The sequence below is a fragment of the Zootoca vivipara genome, chromosome 5 (genome assembly GCF_963506605.1).
Source record: "Zootoca vivipara chromosome 5, rZooViv1.1, whole genome shotgun sequence".
Taxonomy (NCBI): domain Eukaryota; kingdom Metazoa; phylum Chordata; class Lepidosauria; order Squamata; family Lacertidae; genus Zootoca; species Zootoca vivipara.
The window spans coordinates 64,669,122-64,690,940 of NC_083280.1; the positions used below are offsets into that span (position 1 = coordinate 64,669,122).

General features: G+C 38.0%; 1 protein-coding gene across 2 annotated transcripts in view; it reads right to left on the reverse strand.

Annotated features, from left to right (window-relative positions):
- The window catches only part of HECTD2 (HECT domain E3 ubiquitin protein ligase 2), a 30,068-nt gene extending 11,156 nt beyond the window's left edge, over positions 1-18,912 (reverse strand). The window contains exons 1-11 of one of the 2 annotated variants that reach the window (XM_060274865.1): positions 17,500-18,912; positions 14,893-15,031; positions 13,227-13,329; positions 9,709-9,798; positions 8,751-8,815; positions 6,468-6,513; positions 4,322-4,431; positions 3,693-3,841; positions 2,686-2,809; positions 1,044-1,140; positions 134-241 (exon numbers count right to left, since the gene is read on the reverse strand). In XM_060274865.1, the coding sequence (XP_060130848.1) occupies positions 134-241; positions 1,044-1,140; positions 2,686-2,809; positions 3,693-3,841; positions 4,322-4,431; positions 6,468-6,513; positions 8,751-8,815; positions 9,709-9,798; positions 13,227-13,329; positions 14,893-14,957 (957 nt within the window). In that variant the 5' untranslated portion in view covers positions 14,958-15,031; positions 17,500-18,912. Of the gene's footprint in view, positions 1-133; positions 242-1,043; positions 1,141-2,685; positions 2,810-3,692; positions 3,842-4,321; positions 4,432-6,467; positions 6,534-8,750; positions 9,799-13,226; positions 15,032-17,499 lie in introns of those variants that run through there. The other variant, XM_060274866.1, reaches the window with a different exon arrangement.
- Positions 18,913-21,819: the final 2,907 nt, after the last annotated feature.

Consider the following 21,819-nt stretch of genomic DNA (forward strand, 5'->3'; position numbering starts at 1 on the left):
TGAAATGGGAAAATTATTTAATACTGGATTATATACCAGGTTATGAAACCAGACAAGTACATTCAGGTAGATTATAAGCATGTGCAGCTTAGAGGCATCTTTCAAGAATCAATATAGAAATAATTCTGTATACCTCATCTAGTGAATCGCTAACTAGGTGCATTCTCCTCACTTTCACATTTAGAAACAACATGTTCATGTCAGGCCTCTGCCTCCGTGAGACTTTGTCCACAAGGCTTTGCTGTTTAGAATCCAAGACAGAAAACAAAAGAATTAACTACAGTATATTATCAGCTATGTCTTATGTAGGACTCTGAACTAATGAAACTCATTTCTGAATCACTGTGTTTTTTACAAAATATTGCAGACTAAATTATGCAACACTTAGAATAATAGAACAGTGTTTTCCACTGCCAATTTTAGATTGGGCAATCCTGCAAATTCTATTTTTTCTCATAGTCATTGTCCAATAATATAGAACATTCATTATACTGATTTTAATACAGCTTTGAATTAAAGCATTAGCCTCATAGCCATAAACAAGAGCATAGCCATAAACAAGAGCATGGAATTCTATGTAGGTGAGTGAGTGGGCTGGTGGAGAAGCATAGGAGCCAACTCCTAGGGGCTGAGGTTCCTTTGCGCCCCCTAAAATATTTGAGGGGCTGGGCTCTCCCAAAGTTGATGGGCATTGCCATTCAAATGGTGTACGTGTGTCACGTCATGTGATCGATTATGTGGGGTGGTTGTTACCTGGCCCTCCCCATATTTTTTTCAAGTTGGCACGCTATGGAGAAGGGAGGGGAAACTCTGACCCACCTCTGCACCCAGCATAGAAACAAAGTAGCTTGTCAGAGGGTGGAAGCCTTCTCCATGTCCAGAATAAAATGCAGTAAATTGCCTCAGGGGAGAAGGAGCTCTGACTCTCTCCTTTATCAGCACCCAAGGGGCTAGTGAATTTTTTGGTAGCCTGGTAACATTTGTGGGCATATTTATGAACCTGTTTTAATACATTATATATTTTAATAATTAAAAATACTTACCCGTGCAATATTTATCATTTGTTGTTCAGAATCTTTTTGAATAATAACCTTTTTTGCTGCTATAGAAATAATAAATGGATATTGACAGAAGGAAAACCTGAAACAGACAGAGAAGCATTAATTATATCACTTTCAAAGTGATTATATTAAACACTATGAATTAGAGTAGCCAAATACAACAAACAAAAGTCCTAAAGCAAGGCAATAAGGGACTGCCTAACAACCACCCATATCAAGACCACGATGTCAAAATATGGAGGCCACAGGTTCTCCAGCCCTGCTTTAAAGTGCTACGCTGTAGCTTGGATAAGGTCCTGCTGTCTTCTTGGGGGAAGGAACAATACCAGGTTTGTGAGGAATCCTCTCCTGTGGCAGAAAGTTGTCAATCTGAATCTTACCTCCTGCCATCCCAGAAAAACTGAAAACCCATCCACCCAGGTTGTTGCCACAATATTGATTCAGACTGCAACCCTACCCCAATATTCCTGTTATCCGTGAAACATGGAATCGGAAAACCATGAGTCAGACAATGTACTATACAGCTGTTTCTCCAAAAACTAGTGAAGCTATGATTTCCCAAACTATTAGCTATGAACACACTTTTGTTTGTGTGGAAAAGTTTGTTGAAGAAGGCAAAAGGAAGCATAAGTACCAGATTAGCACAGCATAAATGATATTTTGAATTAAAAAAGAAAAACATCTATTAACAACATGAAAGCAATATGTATGATATATAGGAGCAACAAGTTACAGGTGGGTAGCCGTGTTGGTCTGAGTCGAAGCAAAATAAAAAAATTCCTTCAGTAGCACCTTAAAGACCAACTAAGTTTATATTTTGGTATGAGCTTTGGTGTATCTGAAGAAGTGTGCATGCACACGAAAGCTCATACCAAAATATAAACTTAGTTGGTCTTTAAGGTGCTACTGAAGGAATTTTTTTATTTTATAGGAGCAACAAATTAGTCATGGAATAGAAATGCAACATGCTGGTTGCATTAGCCCAGCCACTGCAATGAAGTATTGTCGGCCTCAGTATGCAAGATATAGGACTTTGTTGCTCTATTAAGATTTCAGTGTTTGCAAACTGTTGCACATTGATCTTAATGCTTCAAAGTAGTCCACATTAAGGTGAACAATGATGAAGAACAGGACTGCCTGAGGTCTTTTGAAAGGCTATGAATGGGCATATGTCAGAAAAGTACAATACTAGCTACTCAGAAAACATTTGAGTCATAAATGGGTGAAGAACTGCACATTAAAATTGGGGGAAATGAAAAGTTTTTGTCTAATGTACATGAGTTTGATAACCTAACGTTACCTATAAATTATTGGAAGACAATAGTTTTTGAAAAAACATTGTTTTTAAAATATCTTTAATTGAAAATGATAGCTTGACCACTATAGAAATTATTATTATTATTATTATTATTATTATTATTAATAACAATAATAATATATTTATACCCCATCCATCTGGCTGGGTTTCTCCAGCCCACTCTAGAATGGATAGAATGCTTCATTTTAGTAAAAACTGAAACCCTGAAAATATTGTAACAAAAATACAGCCAGCAGTTGATAACACACAACCTATGGCATTTAGTAGCCTTTCAACCATGGTACTAAACTCTTAAAAAATTCTTACCTTTGAGAATTTCCATAACATTGCCAATTATGATATTCTTCCATGAGATCAATATGATCCAGTGTAGAATTATAAAAATCCATATATGGAACAATAGAAGGATTAGCTAGAGTATTTGAAGTATCTATAAAGATATATTTAAATATGAGTTTTCAGAAATGACGGCCAGCTTTCTTTCGAGAAATGAAATTAGACTTTTTATAAAAACAACAACAAAAATAAGTAAAATATACAGTAAACGGCCAGTCAGCCCCTGAAAAGATCTTAACCTACGGAAGTAAAATTATGGTTGCTAGGAAAACATAAACTTATTTTAGAACAAGATGTCTACACAAAGATTAATGCAGTTTTCAGTTTTATATTCTTAAACAACAACCAGAAAATAAAATCACTGCAGTAATAGAAGTGATTTACTTATGCTGACATTCATTTTTTATTTCAGATGTATTCTATACAATAGGCTAAGCATTGCCAGTCTGTAAATTTTCCAAGCCATTTGCTGACCTGCTACCATAATCATGTAAAGTTCCCAATTTTTGTTCAGATGGAAGGTGTTAGCAATAGAATGTTAACAACAAGTGCACATTCTGTGAGGGACGTGAAAAGACAGTTCCAATGGAAAAGTTTATGTCCAAAGGAGTCTGTGATTAATGGGTTCAGGGATGCCAGAGCTGCTGCTGCTGCTGGCACAAGGGAGTCCTGACACAGATGACTGGGCTACTCTTGCAAGAAAGGCCAAAGAGACATTATGTAAAACGTTGTTTAGTCCGACTCTTTGTGACCCTATGGACCAGAGCACGCCAGGCACTCCTGTCTTCCACTACCTCCCGCAACTTAGTCAGACTCATGTTGGTGGCTTCGAGAACATAGATTTGTCTTAATAGACAGGTAATTGACTGCACATCACTAGTTTTACTGCCTGGTTGGAAAAAAACACCACCCATTATATAAGAAAAGCATCGTATTAGAAAAAGGAACACAAACTAATTGAATCTATGGAAACCTACTAAATAAAGACAACACTTTGGCTGCTGATGGAATCCACCAAGAACACTTTTCCAGAGGAGGCAATTCTTCAGGCTTTGCAGGAAAAAGTCGTAGAGAAATAAACTGTAGCAGCCTTTCTAGCACTTGCTTGAATCTCTTCTGTGATATCCTGTAAGAAATATACTGAAGTCATTTTTATGATAGGAAGCAAACTGTAGAATGTTAGTGGAACTCATAGTTTTTTATGAAAAGTATTTAATAGTTGACAGATTTCTATTGAACTGTAGTATATATATATATATATATATATATATATAGAGAGAGAGAGAGAGAGAGAGAGAGAGAGAGAGAGAGAGTGAGAGTGTGTTAGCAGAACTGTTAACTTTTTCTGTGGGCCAGTTCTAGTCTGTTAGTAGGTATCAGATGGAACTCTGCAGTAGACTAGGCATAGAAAAATATAGTATAATTTGTGTATTTTATAGTTGCTACAAATACTGAACCATGTTCCATTGATTGCCAGTATTCCAAAGGTTTTTTTAAAAGAAAAATTAAACAGCTGACCTAATCAGAACTAACATATTACCAAAAATAATCCCATTAGCAATGGAAGCACACATTTTCTAACTGTAGACAATAGAGAATGATTTACTTTTTAAACCAGTGAATTAGGAAGTGATGATCGCCTTCTGTTAAGGCAGCAATCTGCCTTAGCAAGTGAGCATAAATAACAAATGTTGATGTGGTACTAAATAGAGGATTCTGTAAAAGAGTAAAAACACTTTGTTAGTATTTTGGTTGTAATTTATTTTTATACTATTACAAAAATCACCATAGTAAGAACTGATTGCTTCTATTTCTTTATTCATAAAAGTATTTTTATACCACCATATAATAAAATATATCAAGGCATTGTTGTGCAGCTAGCATGATGGTTTGACTGATTGGGCCCAGTGTGTGGCTAATGTTTCATTGTGTGCGTGGGTGGTCGTTGCTGCCTTGAAAGAGGCAGTGGTGGGGCCTCTCCTAAAGAAACCAGTCCTGGAACCCTTGACCAGGAAGGACTATTGACCAAACATAAAAAAACTCTTTCATGGGGAAAGTGGCGGAAATAATTATGATGGGGCAGCTGCAACCATTCTTTTCTATCTCCTTCTCTCCACCTGTACACATACCAGCCTCATTTTTATGCCGCCGCCTCTTTCATTTTCTGCAGCTTCTTTGCACACACATCATATTCATATATGGTACTGTATCTTTAATATTAATAGACACTTAAAAGCAAGTTTGTCCATTAGCTTATTCAGTTAGAAAATTTTAAGTTCGCTTGATGGATGTTGTACATGTATGGGTGTACAACACAAAGTTCCAGATTCAGTGTAGACATTCAGTAGAAATACTGAATGAATTGCACTGAATCTGGAACACATGGTAGCAAGAGTGAAATATATGATTGTGCAAAGGTACTATGGAATATTTGAGGGCTCCACATCCTTTATCTCTCTCACATGAGGCAGATGAGGAATGGAAGACGGAGTCATTTAAAATGTGCCATTTCCCCCTTTTTCAGTGTTTCAGCCTCCTTGCTGAACTCATTCAACAGCAGTTGTTGTTGTTTAGTCGTTTAGTCGTGTCCGACTCTTTGTGACCCCATGGACCATTCAACAGCAGAAGTTTGAGTAAAGCTGGGGTGGACGAAAACCGAGATGAAAATTGTGGTTTTAAACAATGGCTGAGGCTTGAGTAAAGGAGGAATGGGGAGAAAAAACAAACCAGCTTTAACAAACATCAGAGATGGGCACAACATAGAAACTAACATCAAAAAGATAACAGATCAAGACTTTCCCAACTCCCTTCTCACTGTACTTAAACACTGCTTTCAACAGCCCCATGTTACCCCTGCTCACTCTTCTCAAACATCTATTGTTAAAATTGTCACATTTCTTCTCTAAGTTTGTCTCCATCCATGTTTTACTCAAACCTCTGCTGTTGTTTAAAACTGTTATTTTTCTCTTTGTCCCTACCACCCCTGCTTTGCAGGAAGTTCTGCTGCTTTTTTCCCTTGTCAGTGCCCCTCCCTTCCCACTCCCAAGCCATGGTGACTGGTGTTGCGCAACCTGCCTTCTCTTTTACTCCCCTGCCCCATGCAAATCCAGGCTTGTGATAAAGCACTACAAACCCTCCAATTATTATTGTTATATATTTATTTATACCCTGCCTTTTCCTCTGATAGGACTCAAGGCAACTTACAAATAAAACAATAACTGTTAAAAACAGAGAAAAATCAACCATTGAAATACAATTAAACATCAATAGAGTTAAAACAATATACACAGATAAAATCTGCTTAAAATGAGGGCTGCACTCTGACTTCTTGCAAATCCAGGATTTTGATGAGGCACTACAAATCCTCTAATGACTGTGTAATAACTGTCTAATATTTTTATGTATATAGGAAGAAATGATTACTTGTAAATCAATTTCACTCACTAGGACACCAATGTGCTAATTCAAGCAATAATTTTTTTTAATGCCTACCCACTTACAAATACCATTACAAGCAGATGTGCCAATATGCCTTTTCAAATAGCAAAATTGACTTGGTTTGTGTTTCCTTGGGTCTCTTGTTCCTCATTGTTGCTGTGTTACGCTTTGCGCGTGAGCATTGCAAACATAAAAAGAGCTGCACAGGAACAATTAGGGGCAAGTCAAAATAGCATAGAACAAAATGAACATCAACAGAAGGGCTTCAATGGTGCACTTATTCCCTTGTAATGAATAAAGGGTTCTTTGCCTACCTGTATTAGTACAAAATATGCTCTAAGATCATCTTTTGTACGTGGCCTGAAAGCAAATAAACGGTCCTAGAATGAAACATACAATTTCAGCATGTGTGCATGCCATAAATTTATTTAACATGCACTCCTTTTTCACCTGTCAGGATGTATACATGCAAGCACATACACAAAAACCATGTAGTCTTTCTACATTTAAGTATATACAACAGCCTATAACTTCTAGAATATGACTTCTAAACTGTTAAAGTTTTACTATATCAGCAAAATTAAGAAAAAAAATGTTCCAATTAGTTACATATGAAGAACTCTTTAGAAGACGCAGCATTGTTTGCATTTAATTATATGCTAACATAAAGCATTAGTCAGGTTGCTGTTTGAGAAACACAAGTCCCAAAGTTAGTTGTGTGGTTCTCTCCATTATGACCTATATTTGGAACAAACCTATCTACAAGTGTACAGATTCCTAACTTAAAAGTTCTGTGCACAAAATGCAAACTTGATGGAGATTTCTTGCTTAAGGAAAATATTTTGTACTCATTTCATGCTTGCTTGAAAATAGTACCTTTTGTAATCAGTTTGTAAACTGTAGCTCAAAAGGCCAAGACAGAACAGGAATAAATCGAATGGCCAAAATGTAGGACAGATATGTGAAAGATTGTTTTCAAGGACAGTGTCTAAAGCACCAAATCAAACAGAAGTGGCAGGGCTTACTGACAAACAGCAGTTCTCAAAAAGAAATAGAGGGTGCAATTCAACATAAGGTTAAGAGCGATAGGTGCAAGCAGATTTCCCCCATGTCTGCTCATCCTAAACATCTTCTGGGGTTTCCCCCAACACTTCAGAGCAGATTTAGGGGGTGCAAGGAGGAGATGTGGGGAGGAAGGAGAGGGAGGAATGTCCCTTTGCCTAAGTGGACCTCATTTTGCTTGTGCAACAACTTAATTGAATCCCACCCAGAATCGTCGAGGTGGGGTATGCATTGAGAGTGGTACCATTTAACGTTTATTAACTTTCTTGAGTTATGGTGTGCAGTCTGAAGATCACACCAAAATAAAGAAGAGCCCCCAAAGGATCTCTCCATACTGTGTGAATGGGTGGCAAAATGGCAAATGGTGGCAAACAAGGAGGCAAACCTGAGATGTGCCTTAAGGGGCTGAAGGATTTGATAATGATGCCAAGTATAACACACTTTCTAATGGCTATGAGTTGACACTGGTATCTGTTTCTGCTTCGTTGAGTCCTGGGGGCATTTCAGGCATCTGTCTGAGGCCAAGCACACCAACAGCCCCTGGACCTAATTCCATTCCCATTGAGTCATTAGTCATGTAAAACATGTGACTGGTTCCTTTAGGAAGCTGAATGCTGTACAAGATGGACCTTTGGTCTGATCTAGCAGAGCTCTTCCTCTGTTTTTAATATTTAAGTTGTGATAATACACCATTCTGTAATGGAAGGATATCCTCAATCTCAATTAAGTCCACACAGAACAGATTTCCTTTTTCTTTTTTCTAATATAGTATAATTTCTCACTGGAATCTTCATTTGAGGGGGTTGTTTTGTTGTTCTTTATGTCCAAGTTTTTATTTTTAAGCTTCACCTAGTTTATCTAGGCATTTAAAAAAATAATTGTATGTATGATTGTTTGGATGAAGAATGGTAATGTTGAGGTCAGTAAAAGTATCCTGGAATCTAGCATAGCACTATAAAATTATGATATGAAAAACTATTGACTCTTGTTTTGAATGGGTCACTTCATTCTACTATTATACAGTGATACCTCATGTTACGTCCGCTGTGGGTCATGACTTTTCAGGTTGTGTCCCACAGCGTCCCACAGTGACCCAGAAGTACCGGAATGGGTTACTTCTGGGTTTTGCCACTTTGCGCATGTGCACAAGCGCCAGATTGCGCCATGCACCTGCGCAGATACGGCGCTTCAGGTTGCGGGCTTTTCATGTTGCGAACGGGCCTCCAGAATGGATTCCGTTTGCAACCAGAGGTACCACTGTATACATATGGATAGTACAAAGAAATATGACAGTACTGTATATTATTATGGCAGCATGTTATGCCTTTTCAGTCCTACAATTTACAAACCCTTTTCTGCCCTCATATATATGGTATGCATCTGGCAAAAGAGTTCTTGTTGACAAAACCTAAATGAAGATGCTCAACCTAGGACTTTGATGTTTGGGCTACAAGTTAATAATTTTCCAAAATTCCATCTCAGCAGAAACTCTAAATGACTTGCACAATTTAAACATATATAGAAGTTATAATTACCCCTTCCATTCCTGTAATAAACCATTAATTATTCCCTTGAGGACACACTTCTGGATATCTTGAGGCTAGAACAAATGAAGAAAGAGAGAGAAAACCCACAACCAGCATTTTGTCACAGAAGCAAATTCTACAGATATCATTATAGTCCTGTGGTTGAATGATGACAAGACAATGCTCTTATCAAAATAGTTTTCATTCTTACAATAAAACACAAGTGATTATTTTAAAATTCAGAAAAAATCTCAGTATTTTCAAGCCATTTATAAATTTATTGCTTAAATCGTCTGTTGGCAGTCTCTCTCCTAAATTGATAATTCCTATTTTTTCTCATATGAACCCCATCAAACTATCTCTTTTGTTTCCATGTCTTTATATCTCTTTCTAACAGGGATTATCAGAGATATGTTTGTCTAACCCAGGCTTCCTCAACCTTGGCCCTCCAGATGTTTTGAGACTACAGTTCCCATCATCCCTGACCACTGGCCCTGCTAGCTAGGGATCTTGGGAGTTGTAGGCCAAAAACATCTGGAGGGCTGAGTTTGAGGAAGCCTGGTCTAACCGTACCATGGGGTTCATTGTAGTTTCTGGTCTCCCATGTATTTGCTATCACATGACTGGCAACAACAGGCAGCTTTTACCCCTTCCCCTATCTGGTGGTGAATGGTTGGCACATTATTGGCAAATGCAGATAGCATCCTATGCCCATCAACTGTTTGATTTAAGGTAAAAGCACAGAGGCTGGGACACAAGGACAAGAAAGAGGTATGATACTGTTGCTCCATTGTTTGTGCTACACATTTGGACTAACATAAACATTTTTTTATTCAGTGTATGGAAAACACAGATTATATTTGAACTAAAAGTTGCTCGTATATTATAAATACTACACTTTGTACATAAACACAACCGTATATTCAATGTACAAAATGTGGAAAAAATACACTATCGTTTTACTTACTGAACTTAGTAAGGCATCATAAACAGCATTCACAAATTTAGCATCAACTCCACAGTCTTCAATGGAATTAAAAGGGGCATCAATATTTTTCTGCAAATTGTGAAAATATATTAAAGAGCTGTTTCATGAGATTTGTTATGCCAGAGGTATTTTCAAACTTGCGTTACAAATGCACATTCTGTAATAGCATCATTTATAAAACAATATAAAACAATTAACGTTTAAAATTGATATTTTCATTAAATCTTTGTGTTCTGATACAAATGGCACACCTTACTACACTGACACAACCCTTCTCCTGGAAACCACATCAAATTGCTGGTGCAATGCCAGCTCATAGGCATGTTACAAGCTACATGGCCAATGCCATGTTGGCTGTATGAGAGAGATCCTAACCTTTAATCCACACTGCTGGTAGGGCTTAGTATAAAGCAGGGGCAATCTGCTGCTGCAAGGTTCTGAGAAAGGGTGAATGGGTGATTGTGCTTCTGGATCCAAAGCTGGCCCACTTTCTGCCTGAGAGATGACAGCAAAAAAGAATTACCTGCCCTTCCTCCACTACCACTGACATGGACAAAGAAGGTAACTCCATCAAGCCCAGTCCTTTGATTATTCTTACTGCCATCAAATCAGCTGTCTGAGGAAGGACTGTGGGGCAGCAGCTGCCTGCCCTCCAGGCCTGGACATTGTCATCCAGCTGTGCTCCTGGATCCAATTTGGTGCATCAGGGGTGGATCTGCTCTTCATCAAGAGCAAGACAGTCAGAGCTGCCACTAACACTGGCAATGACTGAGTCTGCTTTTCCCTCCACCTTCCCATTCCTTTTTCTTCATGTGTCATATTATTTTAAACTGTGAGACTGAAGGAAGAGACGATCTTAGAACTGATGTAAGCCACTCTGAGAGCTTTTTGGCCTTAGGGCAAGGTATAAATGCTGAAAATAGATAATAATAACTCTCTACCCTGGCCAGCAGAACTGGGAATGTGGCAAGGATCCACTACTCTATGCCCTGCCCCTCTGGTCTTATTTTCTCCCTAACATAGTGTCAAAAGTTAGATAAAGTTCTACAGCTTGTTCAGCAGTATAACAAACTATCCATATGCAATCCTTTTATTTGATTTTTTAAATGTATGGTATTTATAGCTTCCATTAGTATTGAAATGCTATAATTAATTAAAATAGATTTAATGGGCATAAGACAGATGTTGAAACAGACTGCCTTGATTCCACTGCCTCACGTTTACCGGTAGTAATGACCCTTATCCCATAATAAGCCAATGGGAACTAAAGTTCATACAGATTAAGGCATTCTATCCACAGCTTGTCCTTTCTTTTTTAAATGCAATGGAATGCCACCAGCACTGCCCTTGTGTGGAGACAGCTGCTGATAACAGAATCTGCTAACATCACATCTGACCAGACTTAAACTGGGTGGTTGCTTGCAAGCATGTTTCATTTAAAAAATGCAAAGGCAGTTTCCTGTAAAGGGGTAGGTGTGATTAGATTAAATCCCACACCAGCAGAACCATAGCTGTCAACTTTTCCCTTTTTTAGAGGGAAATTCCCTTGTTCCGAATAGGATTCCTCACGAGAAAAGGGAAAAGTTGACAGTTATGAGCTGAACAGATCATTAGTGTTGTCAGACATGGCAGCATCAATTACTCCCTTGACAACTTCCTTTGGCACCTGTGAAGACTCTGAGCCTTCATCTGCTCACTGCTCTCTTCTTCATGGAGGTGATGGTATGGTTACTTTTCTCCCTTGAAAAGTATTGCTACAGAATTAAGGGGGGGTGTCATTCTATTCATAGGCCACTTCTAGGCCTGTAATTCTGCATCTGAGAGGTTTAGAATCTAGCAGAACCAGTCAGACCAGCTTCTTTATTAAGCTAATGGCTTTAGCCCACTCAGCTAAATACCATCATCAGCATTTTAAAGTGTGACCCCTGTTGCCATAGAGACAAATGGGTGAATCTTTTCCAACCTCACATGGCTGGATGCTATGTCATCATAGGACAAAGAACAAAAGGCCAACTCACATGTGTGAGTTTTTCAGCTGCCTTGGATGCTGGAGACACAGAGGCTTGACTTTTTCTGCAGGCAGAATACCAAAGCTATGGCTTTGGAGGGATTTCCCTGGAAACCTAACAGGGAAGCAAGATCTGTTGGAGAATGCTGAGAGCAGTTCCATCCTATGCTCAGGTTGTATACATGTGTAAATAAACCATATATCCTAAAGACACCACAGTCTCCATTGACCTTCATTCCAAGGAAACCAAACCTTGGTTGGGTAAGGGCAGGAACCACTGGAGTCTCTTGCCAGTGGAGACTGGGGTGCATGAAACACTATATAGAGTAGGGAGAGTAATGCTCTCTCCTACGCCCACCTTCAGTTCTATGTGCCTTTCAAAACCAGCTGAGCAGTTGAACAGAAAGTAGAGTGACTGAAAGCATACAAAGGAAAGAGATACAGTCTGGGACACTGGGGGAAATTGGAGAGCTATGGGGGGTTAGAGTGAAAGAAAGCATGGGTACATACTCATATCACAACCAATACAATTGATAACTTTTAATTGCCTGATTTTTCATGGGTTTCCCCAAGCCCACATCCATCAAATCACAGATGCCACCATTGATTGAACAATAACTATTACAAATCTGGTGCTTTCCAGTGTTGCTGTGTTAGAAGAACAGGGATCCAATACATGGATTATCATAATTTTTCCATGAGATCCCCTGAAAATCACCGTCAAATCATAGATCACATGTGTTACAGATGGATTCTGTGATTTTCCATCAGGATCTGTGCCTGCAACACCTTCACTAAAGTTTTCTGTAGTGCTTGACAGAGGCAGATTATTTTTTTTTACTGTATCAATATAAACTTTAATTTTATGGTGGATTTTTTGGGAGACCCTGTGTAAAATCATGCAAATTCAAGAGGAACTGTATGAATTCTACTGAATTAAACTTTTGCCCAGATCACATTCAAAGGCAAAAAGGGTTTGTGTGTGAACTTTGTTGTTTATCTGGAGTGGGGTGACCCAGGGGGGAAAGAAGCAACCAGAGCAGGCTGTGTTCCCACAACACACATTCCAGATTCTAATTGTGCCTGTAAGCCCAAAAAGATTGGTAACAGCACTATCTAGTGGTGTAGGTACAGTTTTCAAACCTTGCGTGTAGCGTACATGCTGTTTTCATATATATTACTCTTCCTGGATTGCGGTGTTTGTAGGGTTTCAGTCATTTTGTCATAGATGAAAAATGCAGTATATCACTGCTAATCAATGTGAAAATGGTCTAACAATCAGTTTCATGTACCAATATAAAAAGCCAGTTTTACTATTTTCTTATACAAAATTAGATTTTAAACATGCCATTTTCCTTAATTGATCTAGCTTCCACTTTTGGTTGCTTTGTTTTAATTATATATATTAGATAAAACACATATTTGCATTATTGCTAGTTAATGTTTAAGCGAATTAAGATGTGTTTGTGGTGATAATGGTGGTTTTTACCTTAAACGCAGTATTGATTTCTGGAAAAGAATCAAACGTTTTTGAATAAAAATCATACACTGTTTTCCAGTCTCCTGATAATTTAGCTTTTTCTATGTCTTCCCTAAACAGAAAGCACAAAATGCAACCAATTATACATCTAGCAGAATATTTTACACAAACAGCTTTCAATACATTTTAGACACCCAGAAATATAAATACTAAGTTGTATCCCATAGTTGTATTTAATTTCTTTTTCATAAATTTTAAAAATCCAAATTACATTCAAATGTAGGTGTAATTATATTCATGTAAAAATAGCATTCATAAATGTAGTTAAAAGCAGAGAACCTTACATACTTTGGATCATTAGGGCTAGGCATGAAATAATGAGGGACTAAGGAGCTGAGATCCAAAGAAATGCACTGCTTCTTCCACATATTCCAAGGCAGCTCTGTTTTGCTAGAACAAAAGCTCCCCATGTTACATAGCAAGCTGCTTTTATTAGTAAGGAAAATTTCACAAGCAGCTTGTGATTCAACACACTGTCAGTTCTTTAAAAAGAAAAATGCTAAAAGTTAAGCTTCTGCCCTTTGAAAACCTAAGCTAGTTCTTTAGGTACAAATTGATATGCTCAAAGCAGTGATCCATCTTCTCCAGTGCTCACTCCAGAGTGCTTGGGAGCAGATTGCCATTTCTTCATCTTTTACCCACCAGTCTGGCACAAGGAGCACACCAGTGTAGCTGGCCTTTCATTCCAACCTGAACATACCGGTAATCCATGTGTAGCAGCAAGATGGCAACTGTGTGCCATGCCATGTCACCTTAGCAAGACAGCAGCAGAGGTTGCATGCCACAGCAGACAGCCACTGAGCAAGTGAGCCAGCCAGCTACCTCATGAACCATCTGCATTAGGAAACAAGATCACAGAAGCAGAGAATGCATGCCAGGCCTCCTGTCCCTAAGTTGCATGTTATCCAGGCGAGGTCATAATGGGTCAGTAGCAGAGGCAGAGTGCCAGACCTGACATCCATTGCGATGGGACAAGCCACATGATCACAAAAGGGAGCACAGTCGAGGAAGTAGCATCAACAGCAGGCACCAAACATAGCTAATCCATGAAGCATTCAATCACAATGTGCCCAAGGTGTCTGCCTAATGTTGTAACATCTGAGAACAGCTAGAAAGGCATGTCATGTCTTTGCTCCCCTACACCCCCAGCACCACCTCCATCTGCCACCAGGCTGTGAGAGACAGCAGCAGCCACCCAGGCAGTCATGTCTGAGATGGGATTATTTCCTACTTCACCTGCTGTGGCCCAGAGATTCTCCAGCAAAGTGGCAGCTGGAATCCCTGGGAACTGGGAGGAAGGCATGTAACATATTTGCTCCCTTCTAGCATCTCCTGCATCTGCCTCCAGATAAAAATACCTTCATTTTAAGTAAATTTTTGAGGTGAATTATTTATTTATTTGCATGCATTCACAGGTTATATAGCTGCAGGAAATTACGAGTATGGAAAAATATGTATTTTCCAATAGAAGGTGACCCATTTGGGAGTTTAGTATAAATATTAGAAGCTTTGTTTGGTTGCTGGATACAACATCTAAATTTTTAATTAGAATAATTAAATAGAACATATCAATAAATCTATTAGCAGTACATATACACAAAATAATGCTACTTACCGGAAGTCTATTAGAGTTTTTGTTTGGATGGGAAGAGGATGTTCTGGTGGGACTGAAACTTTCATTTCTGCTGTAAGTATATCTACAGAGGTGCGCTGTTTTTGCCTAACATCATGGCCAAGGGATGGAAGCTCTTTTGCTGATTCAGAAGCAAAAGTTTTAAAAAATCATAAACTGCAAAAATAATTAATTCGAAAGTAATCTTAAAATATAGACACTATGTCTACCTGAACCTATCTGCATATTTGAAAGGAACTACCATTGGCATTCCAAGTAAACACAGCTAGGATTAGGTTGCAGTGATACCTCATGCTCATACATTTGTGCAAGTCATAAAAGATACATTAAAAATATATAATTTGTTTGGATCTAGAGGAGCACTACCAGGAAGGGACTGATGCTCTTTCTCCAAAACCTTGTCTGAATGGGATGCAATGGGGTGGGGTGGGATGAGCTGAGGAGGAAAGAAGTCACCAAAAACTGATCAGAAGCACTTTCCATGAGCCAGGTGGTTTCCATGTAGTTCTTGAATCTGGTGTTTTTTCCTACACCATAGTTATAATTAATCACAGTTTGTCCCAGTATTGAAATAATGACAAGCTACAGAAATAAAAGCTTCCAATATCCTTCCTGTGGCTATTCAGGAGGAGAGAGGAGTGCATGTGTCTGAGGCTTGTTCTCATAATGTTAAACCATAGGTTAGTGTTATGTCTAAACCCAGTCATAGAGTTAACACTTATGAAGTTCCAGCACCTGAGGCACACAGTAACATTCAAATTCCTTTCAAACTGGAGCTGTTGCTCTCTTTCATATTCTAAGACCAAAAATGTAAAAGAAACCTTCTACTAGACCAATTTAAATGGGAGCTTATTAAAAGTTTGAATAAATCACTAATCTGAGTGGGATAATACAATTTTTAAAAGGAAAGAAAGGTTTTGTTCATGTGACTTAAAATAATAAATAATATGTTTCAAGATCCTTATGCTTCTGAACATCAGTGTCACTGATTTTAAACACGGCAACACCCTTTCTAGCATTATCTTTGAACAATCTAGAAATAAGCACCAAACAGTAACATACTAAATTAACTAGTAAAAACTTTAAGAAACTTTAAATAGCTGTATCAGTGGTGCAGTTTACAACAGCACCTTAAAAAAGTCTATATACACTGAAAACTATTGATTATAAAAATAATTACAATCCTTCCTGAACTCTGTTCTAAAAATACTTGGAACTGTTTAAGAGATGGTAAGATTTGTAAAGTGCTGAATAATGGTTTTGAGAATGTTGCTTGGTTACATTATGCAAAAATCACTTAACCAATGTATGAGAGGCAAGAATGTTAATGAAAAATCTGATGAACAAAGCATTTATGATAAGAGAAAAGAGACTAGATTATTAGAGCATTAAACTGGAAATGAAGAATGGGTATGAAACAGTGCCATTTCTTCAATGACTGATACAAATGTCACAATGTGACATGGTACAATTCTAGTTCAGAATTCTAAGGGTCAATTTCCAGTTTTGCTCTACACTCAAAATGGGCAAAGCTGTCATAAAACCTGTGTTATCATAAACACAGTTGCAATTCCTGTGGCAGTTTTTTCAGCTGTCCTTTCATCACTGACAGGTTCACATTATGTTAGACACGTAAGTGCATATCCAGCAACAGCAAATATGTATAGTATTTAACATTAACTAGCAGTACAGATCCTGTTGGATAAAAAAATAATAACTTGCCCCAATGTTAGTCATATTCACCCATACTGTTCTGATTTTAAATTTAATAGTCCTCTCTGCCAGGGATGGAGGAAGGGGTGTGTGGTGGGTGCAGACCACCCTGGGTATCATCACTGAGGGGGGGGGTACAAAATGCCGGGCAGCACTCACTGCGGGGCCTGCAGCGCGCCCGAGCCACATGTCTCTCCTGGGAAAGATGTGGCTTGTGCGCAGGTAGGCTCTGTACTGCCCAAGTGATCCGACCGCTGCCTCCCCCCCCCCCAGCTGTAGGGCGGCTGAGTGGGGGGCCCCACAATGTGCCCAGCCCCTACGGGCAGCCTGTGCTGCCCCTGGGCATGCGGCCCCAGGCGCCTGAGCGGCTTCCCCCGCCACTGCTCTCTGCCTGTGATGGCAACTCAACCCTGACTATTCTTACACACTTTTCCAAAAAAAGGCCTTCCAAAGCATCCAAACTATGTTTACTCAAGCCCTTTCAACAATCCCACTTCTTCTATATTGCCAATAGGAAAAAAAATCCTGACATTTAAGAACAGCTAAGCAGGGAGCAGGCTATGATTACTGCCACTGAAAAGCTTACTACATGCACAAAGTGCACACTGTCAATGTTACACTCATTGGAGCTATTTCATCCTCAAACTCCCTACTGACTTATTTATCTGTTCTAACTTGCATTTGTTAGACTGTTAGCTCTTACTGTGCTGTGTCATTTATTATGACTTTAGAGTACTTTGCACGAACACAGTTCTACTAGCAAGCACCAAGGCACTGTCACAACACAAACAAAAAACAATACATCTTCTAACAATAGTACACCAAGTAGCTCCTGCAGTCACAAATGGCTAAATAATGAAGCTTTTGTTCTCTTACCGTTTTTTATATCTGCAATAACAAATTCTGTAGGTGAGCTTCCACTTCCAGTATCTTCTTGTTTCTGGCTGATGGTCGAAATGAAACTGCTGAATGGTGAAATATCATTTTTTGGTCCCGTCTCCAAGCTCTGCAATTAGAAAAAAACAATTCAATACTGTGACATGCAAGTTCCATTGACACAGTGTTGACACATGTTTACGTTCATATACCTCTCTTTCCAAATTGCTTTATCTGTAATATTTTATTAGTGCATATACACTAAAAATGTGACAAGTGGAGTTATGAGGTACACCAAATTTTATCCGGGTTCTACCCTAAAGTAGTATATGCAAACACTTTTCTCTCTAAAGGTAGTTGTTAAAATCTATATGAAAATCTTAAGTCCTCAAACTCATTGAGGATTATCTGGAGCCTGGATGTGCAAGAGACCACCTATGGAAGAACCCCTGGACCAGAACTCTCCTCCTAAAGCACAGCTAAAGGTGGAACCATGAGAACTAGATGAGCCCAGATTAACGTCATTTGCAAAAATATTGCACACAACATGCCACTCTCTAAACTTGGGATACTTGGCTGACTAGTTCATTAACCATTTGCTTTGTTTTAACCAGAAAGGGAGCATATACTTTGAATGGCATACTCTAATCATAACTGCTTTGTTCTGTATTGAAGTTGTATTTCCCAAGAACATTCTTTTGCATAAAGCTTGAATAACAGATATCTCATATTTCAACTTGGAATGTATTTTTAGAGCTGAATATTTTTTTTGTAGTATTTCCACGTAGTAAATAATTGTATGTGAGCTTTTTGATGACAATATTGTCACTATCTAATCAAATAGCCAATGACTCATCCCACCACCTGCTGACAATCTACTTACCGGTAGAAATAAAATGTTAGTGACTATCATTTATCCTATATTGTGCTGACAGTATTCTTGATATCCTTTCCCTTGCCACCAAGGAATCTGGTTAGAATAAAACCATATCATTTGCTGTATGCAACTACTTAAGAATTAGGGCAGATAATTAGTACAGTGATAAAGCATGACAGAAAAAGAATGTACGGTAATATACTCAAGATAGCTGTTCTTAGACAGAAAAAAAACACCTATATATTGGGCAGAGGGAATACTTGCACAAGCTCTGCAATAACATCACCCACCATTAAAAATAGCTACAAAAATAAATGTACTTTCTTTCTCAAAAACTACAGTGCAACACCTATCAATTTGATTTTATAACAAATTAAGAGCTATTTAGCCAATATTAGTAGCCTGGATTCTCATATACTAATTACAAAAGGATTGCTTTGGTACAAAAAATAGAATTGTACCCCGCATACTTAAAAATGGTTTAGAGCATGCCATATGGCACTTCCCTGTCCTCTCTTAATTCAGTGCCTCTGAGCCAAATATAGGATGCTGAAATGTGTGGGTCTGGAGTATCTACAGAATGCACAATACATGTTTTTATACTCTTGTGAAAGCTATTCAGGTTCTAGAAACAGCTTGGCCAAAGCTGCATCTGAAGTTGTTATATCAGAGAAAGGAGAGAACCGGCAGGATCAGAGGAAGATGATGAAAAGTAGTGCATCTGGGTCCAGTCACCAAAAGAAGGAACTCATGAGAAAGAAATTGTCCTACATATTGTGGCCAAAGTACTTGCAAAGTACAATTAGAACAGGCAAATCCCCACATCCAAACTACTGAAAATCTTATTTAGCCATCTTTACTGCTCCCAAGACTTCAGCAGTCATTGCTCACATATTTTAAGCATACAGTGGCAGGGTGGATAAAAATCAATGATTTTTTTAAAAAAATCAAAAAAATCGGATTTTTTTGATTTAAATCGATTTTTTTGATTTAAATTGGATTTTTTAAAATAAAATGCTTTTTGAGGAAAACATATTACCATCCAAAGGTTATTCCATCATGAAATAAAGATTAGTTTTTTTAATTATGTAGTATAAGGTTGTATATGTTTAATTTTTGGGGTAAATAAATTCCATTAATCCATTCACCTCTTCCAGAGGTTTCTGTAAGATTATTGGGCAGTTTCTCTGCCCACAAGATATTATCACAGGTGCTTGGTTTACTTTTGCAGTTCTCAAAACTGAATTTGACTCAACAGAGATCACACGTGCCTCTTCTTCACAGCAAAAATGTTATAACATGAACAGAGTTGAGAAAAAGACCTTAATCCTATTGTTCTACAAACCTATGAATACAGAAGCAACCCCTTCAGTGCTAAGTTTCAAGAAGTTCAGTGAATAGAATAGAAACAATATTTTTCTGATTGTTTGGACAGTATTTAAGTTTTTCATGTGTAGGCTGGGCTGACAGTCTAAGTTTCTTAAAATATATATATTTTGTTTTTGTTTAGCCAAATTAGTTAACAAACATGGATGTTTGTTTAAGCAAATAACATTTGCTGAAATGTTATTGTTTCAGTTGAATAAATCTATTAAAATTGTTATTATTAAGGTAATGATTATTTTTCTCCTTCCTAAGTACAACAGTAAAGTTGTCCAAATATGAATGATTAACCTATTAAACTGGGGATAAAAAAACTAATATGAAAAGTTGTTATTCTAAAAATCTTCATCTACTTGCATAATAAAGTTATACCAGCAAGAATTAGTCTTTATGATTTAAATCAACTATGATTTAAATCAAATCCACCCTGTACAGTGGTACCTTGGTTTAAGAACAGCTTAGTTTATGAACAACTTGGATTAAGAACGCTGCAAACCCGGAAGTAGGTGTTTTGGTTTGTGAACTTTGCCTTGGAATAAGAACATGTTTTGCTTCCTGTTGAGTGTGTTCAATTTGTAAATTTGAGTCCCCCGCTGCTATGGGAAAGCACGCCTTGGTTTAAGAATGCTTTAGTTTAAGAACGGACTTTGGAACGGATTAAGTTCCAATGTACCACAGTATTTAGTTACAGGGCTCTCAGGAAGCTCTACTCCAGTTCCCCACATATATCTGCATCCATAAGGGCTACAAACATGTCTTTTATTTTAAAAAGCAGAGATTCTCAAGAAATTGATTTTCTACTCATAACCACATTCTATGGTTCTTCTGTGCTTCCACAGAATTATGTCAAATACATGCCTGTCTATTAATTCAAAGATCTACCGCTTGAGTGGTTGTTGCTATACATTAAACAATTAAGGCATAAATTCTTATTTAGAACACTAAATAAAAACTCCTTTGTGATAAATGGGCTCCACTTCAATAGCTCTTTCTTCTTTTCTCATTTCAAAATGTTTTATAAGCCTTGACATTTGTTACCAAAATATCATTGTGTTCTTCTCCATCTGTTACTTTCCCTAGATACAATGAAGCATCTCTGTAACATACGGTAGTTATATTTTTAACACATCCTTTTTTACTTGCTCCACCCAAGCCATTCAGATAAATAAATATAGACGTACAATTGTTATTCTTCTAAAATAGATGTACTGGCTTTCCTTACGTTACAGATATCTGTAACACACAAAACAAGACAATCAACAAAGATTTCAGTGTTAAATGCATAGGTAAGCCTTTTAATTATTCGAGCTTCAGCACATAACTTTCATTGTACACAACTGTAAACAATCCCAAGCTGTGCTATCTTTAGCATATAGGCTGCCGGGGTGCAAAGATCTGCCCAGCGCCCCCAAATTTAGTTTAGCCCCCAAATTAACTTTTATTATGCTTATGTCAGATACCACGCTTACGCCTTATCTCTTGTTTACGAAAGAAGGGAGGAAAAGAATCAAACTTTTTTATTTGCTCATTTAATTACTTATACTTAAGTATACAATACCACCACACTTAAATTTATAAGTATTGTTTAGGCACCTACTTAGGAGAAACATCAGTCGTGTCAAAGGTGCTGCTGACCCCGCTGACACATAGCAGCTCAATACAATACATAACATAATATTTTGATGTAAGAGTTAATTTTGTGTGCATGGCGCCGTTGTGAATGACAAATGCCGTCATTGAGTCTGACAAGCACCACCACTGGCGCGGCACATCTTTGGTAAATGAGCACACAAAGTCGAAAGTCCTTTAGTGAAACAATAGGTATACATTTCAGTAATACCTAGGTATATATGTATCTTATTTTTCTAGCTTGATCAAAATTATTTATTATTTCATAACAAGTAGATAAGAGCTTAGGCGGCTTCAGTGGCGGGCGCCCCGGCACCCCCCAGAATTCAGCACCCGGGTGCTCCGCACCCCTTGCACCCTTGATAAAGACAGCCCTGATCCCAAGTACTACCGGTATTTATGTATTGAATTTGTATCCCTCCTGAAGGAAT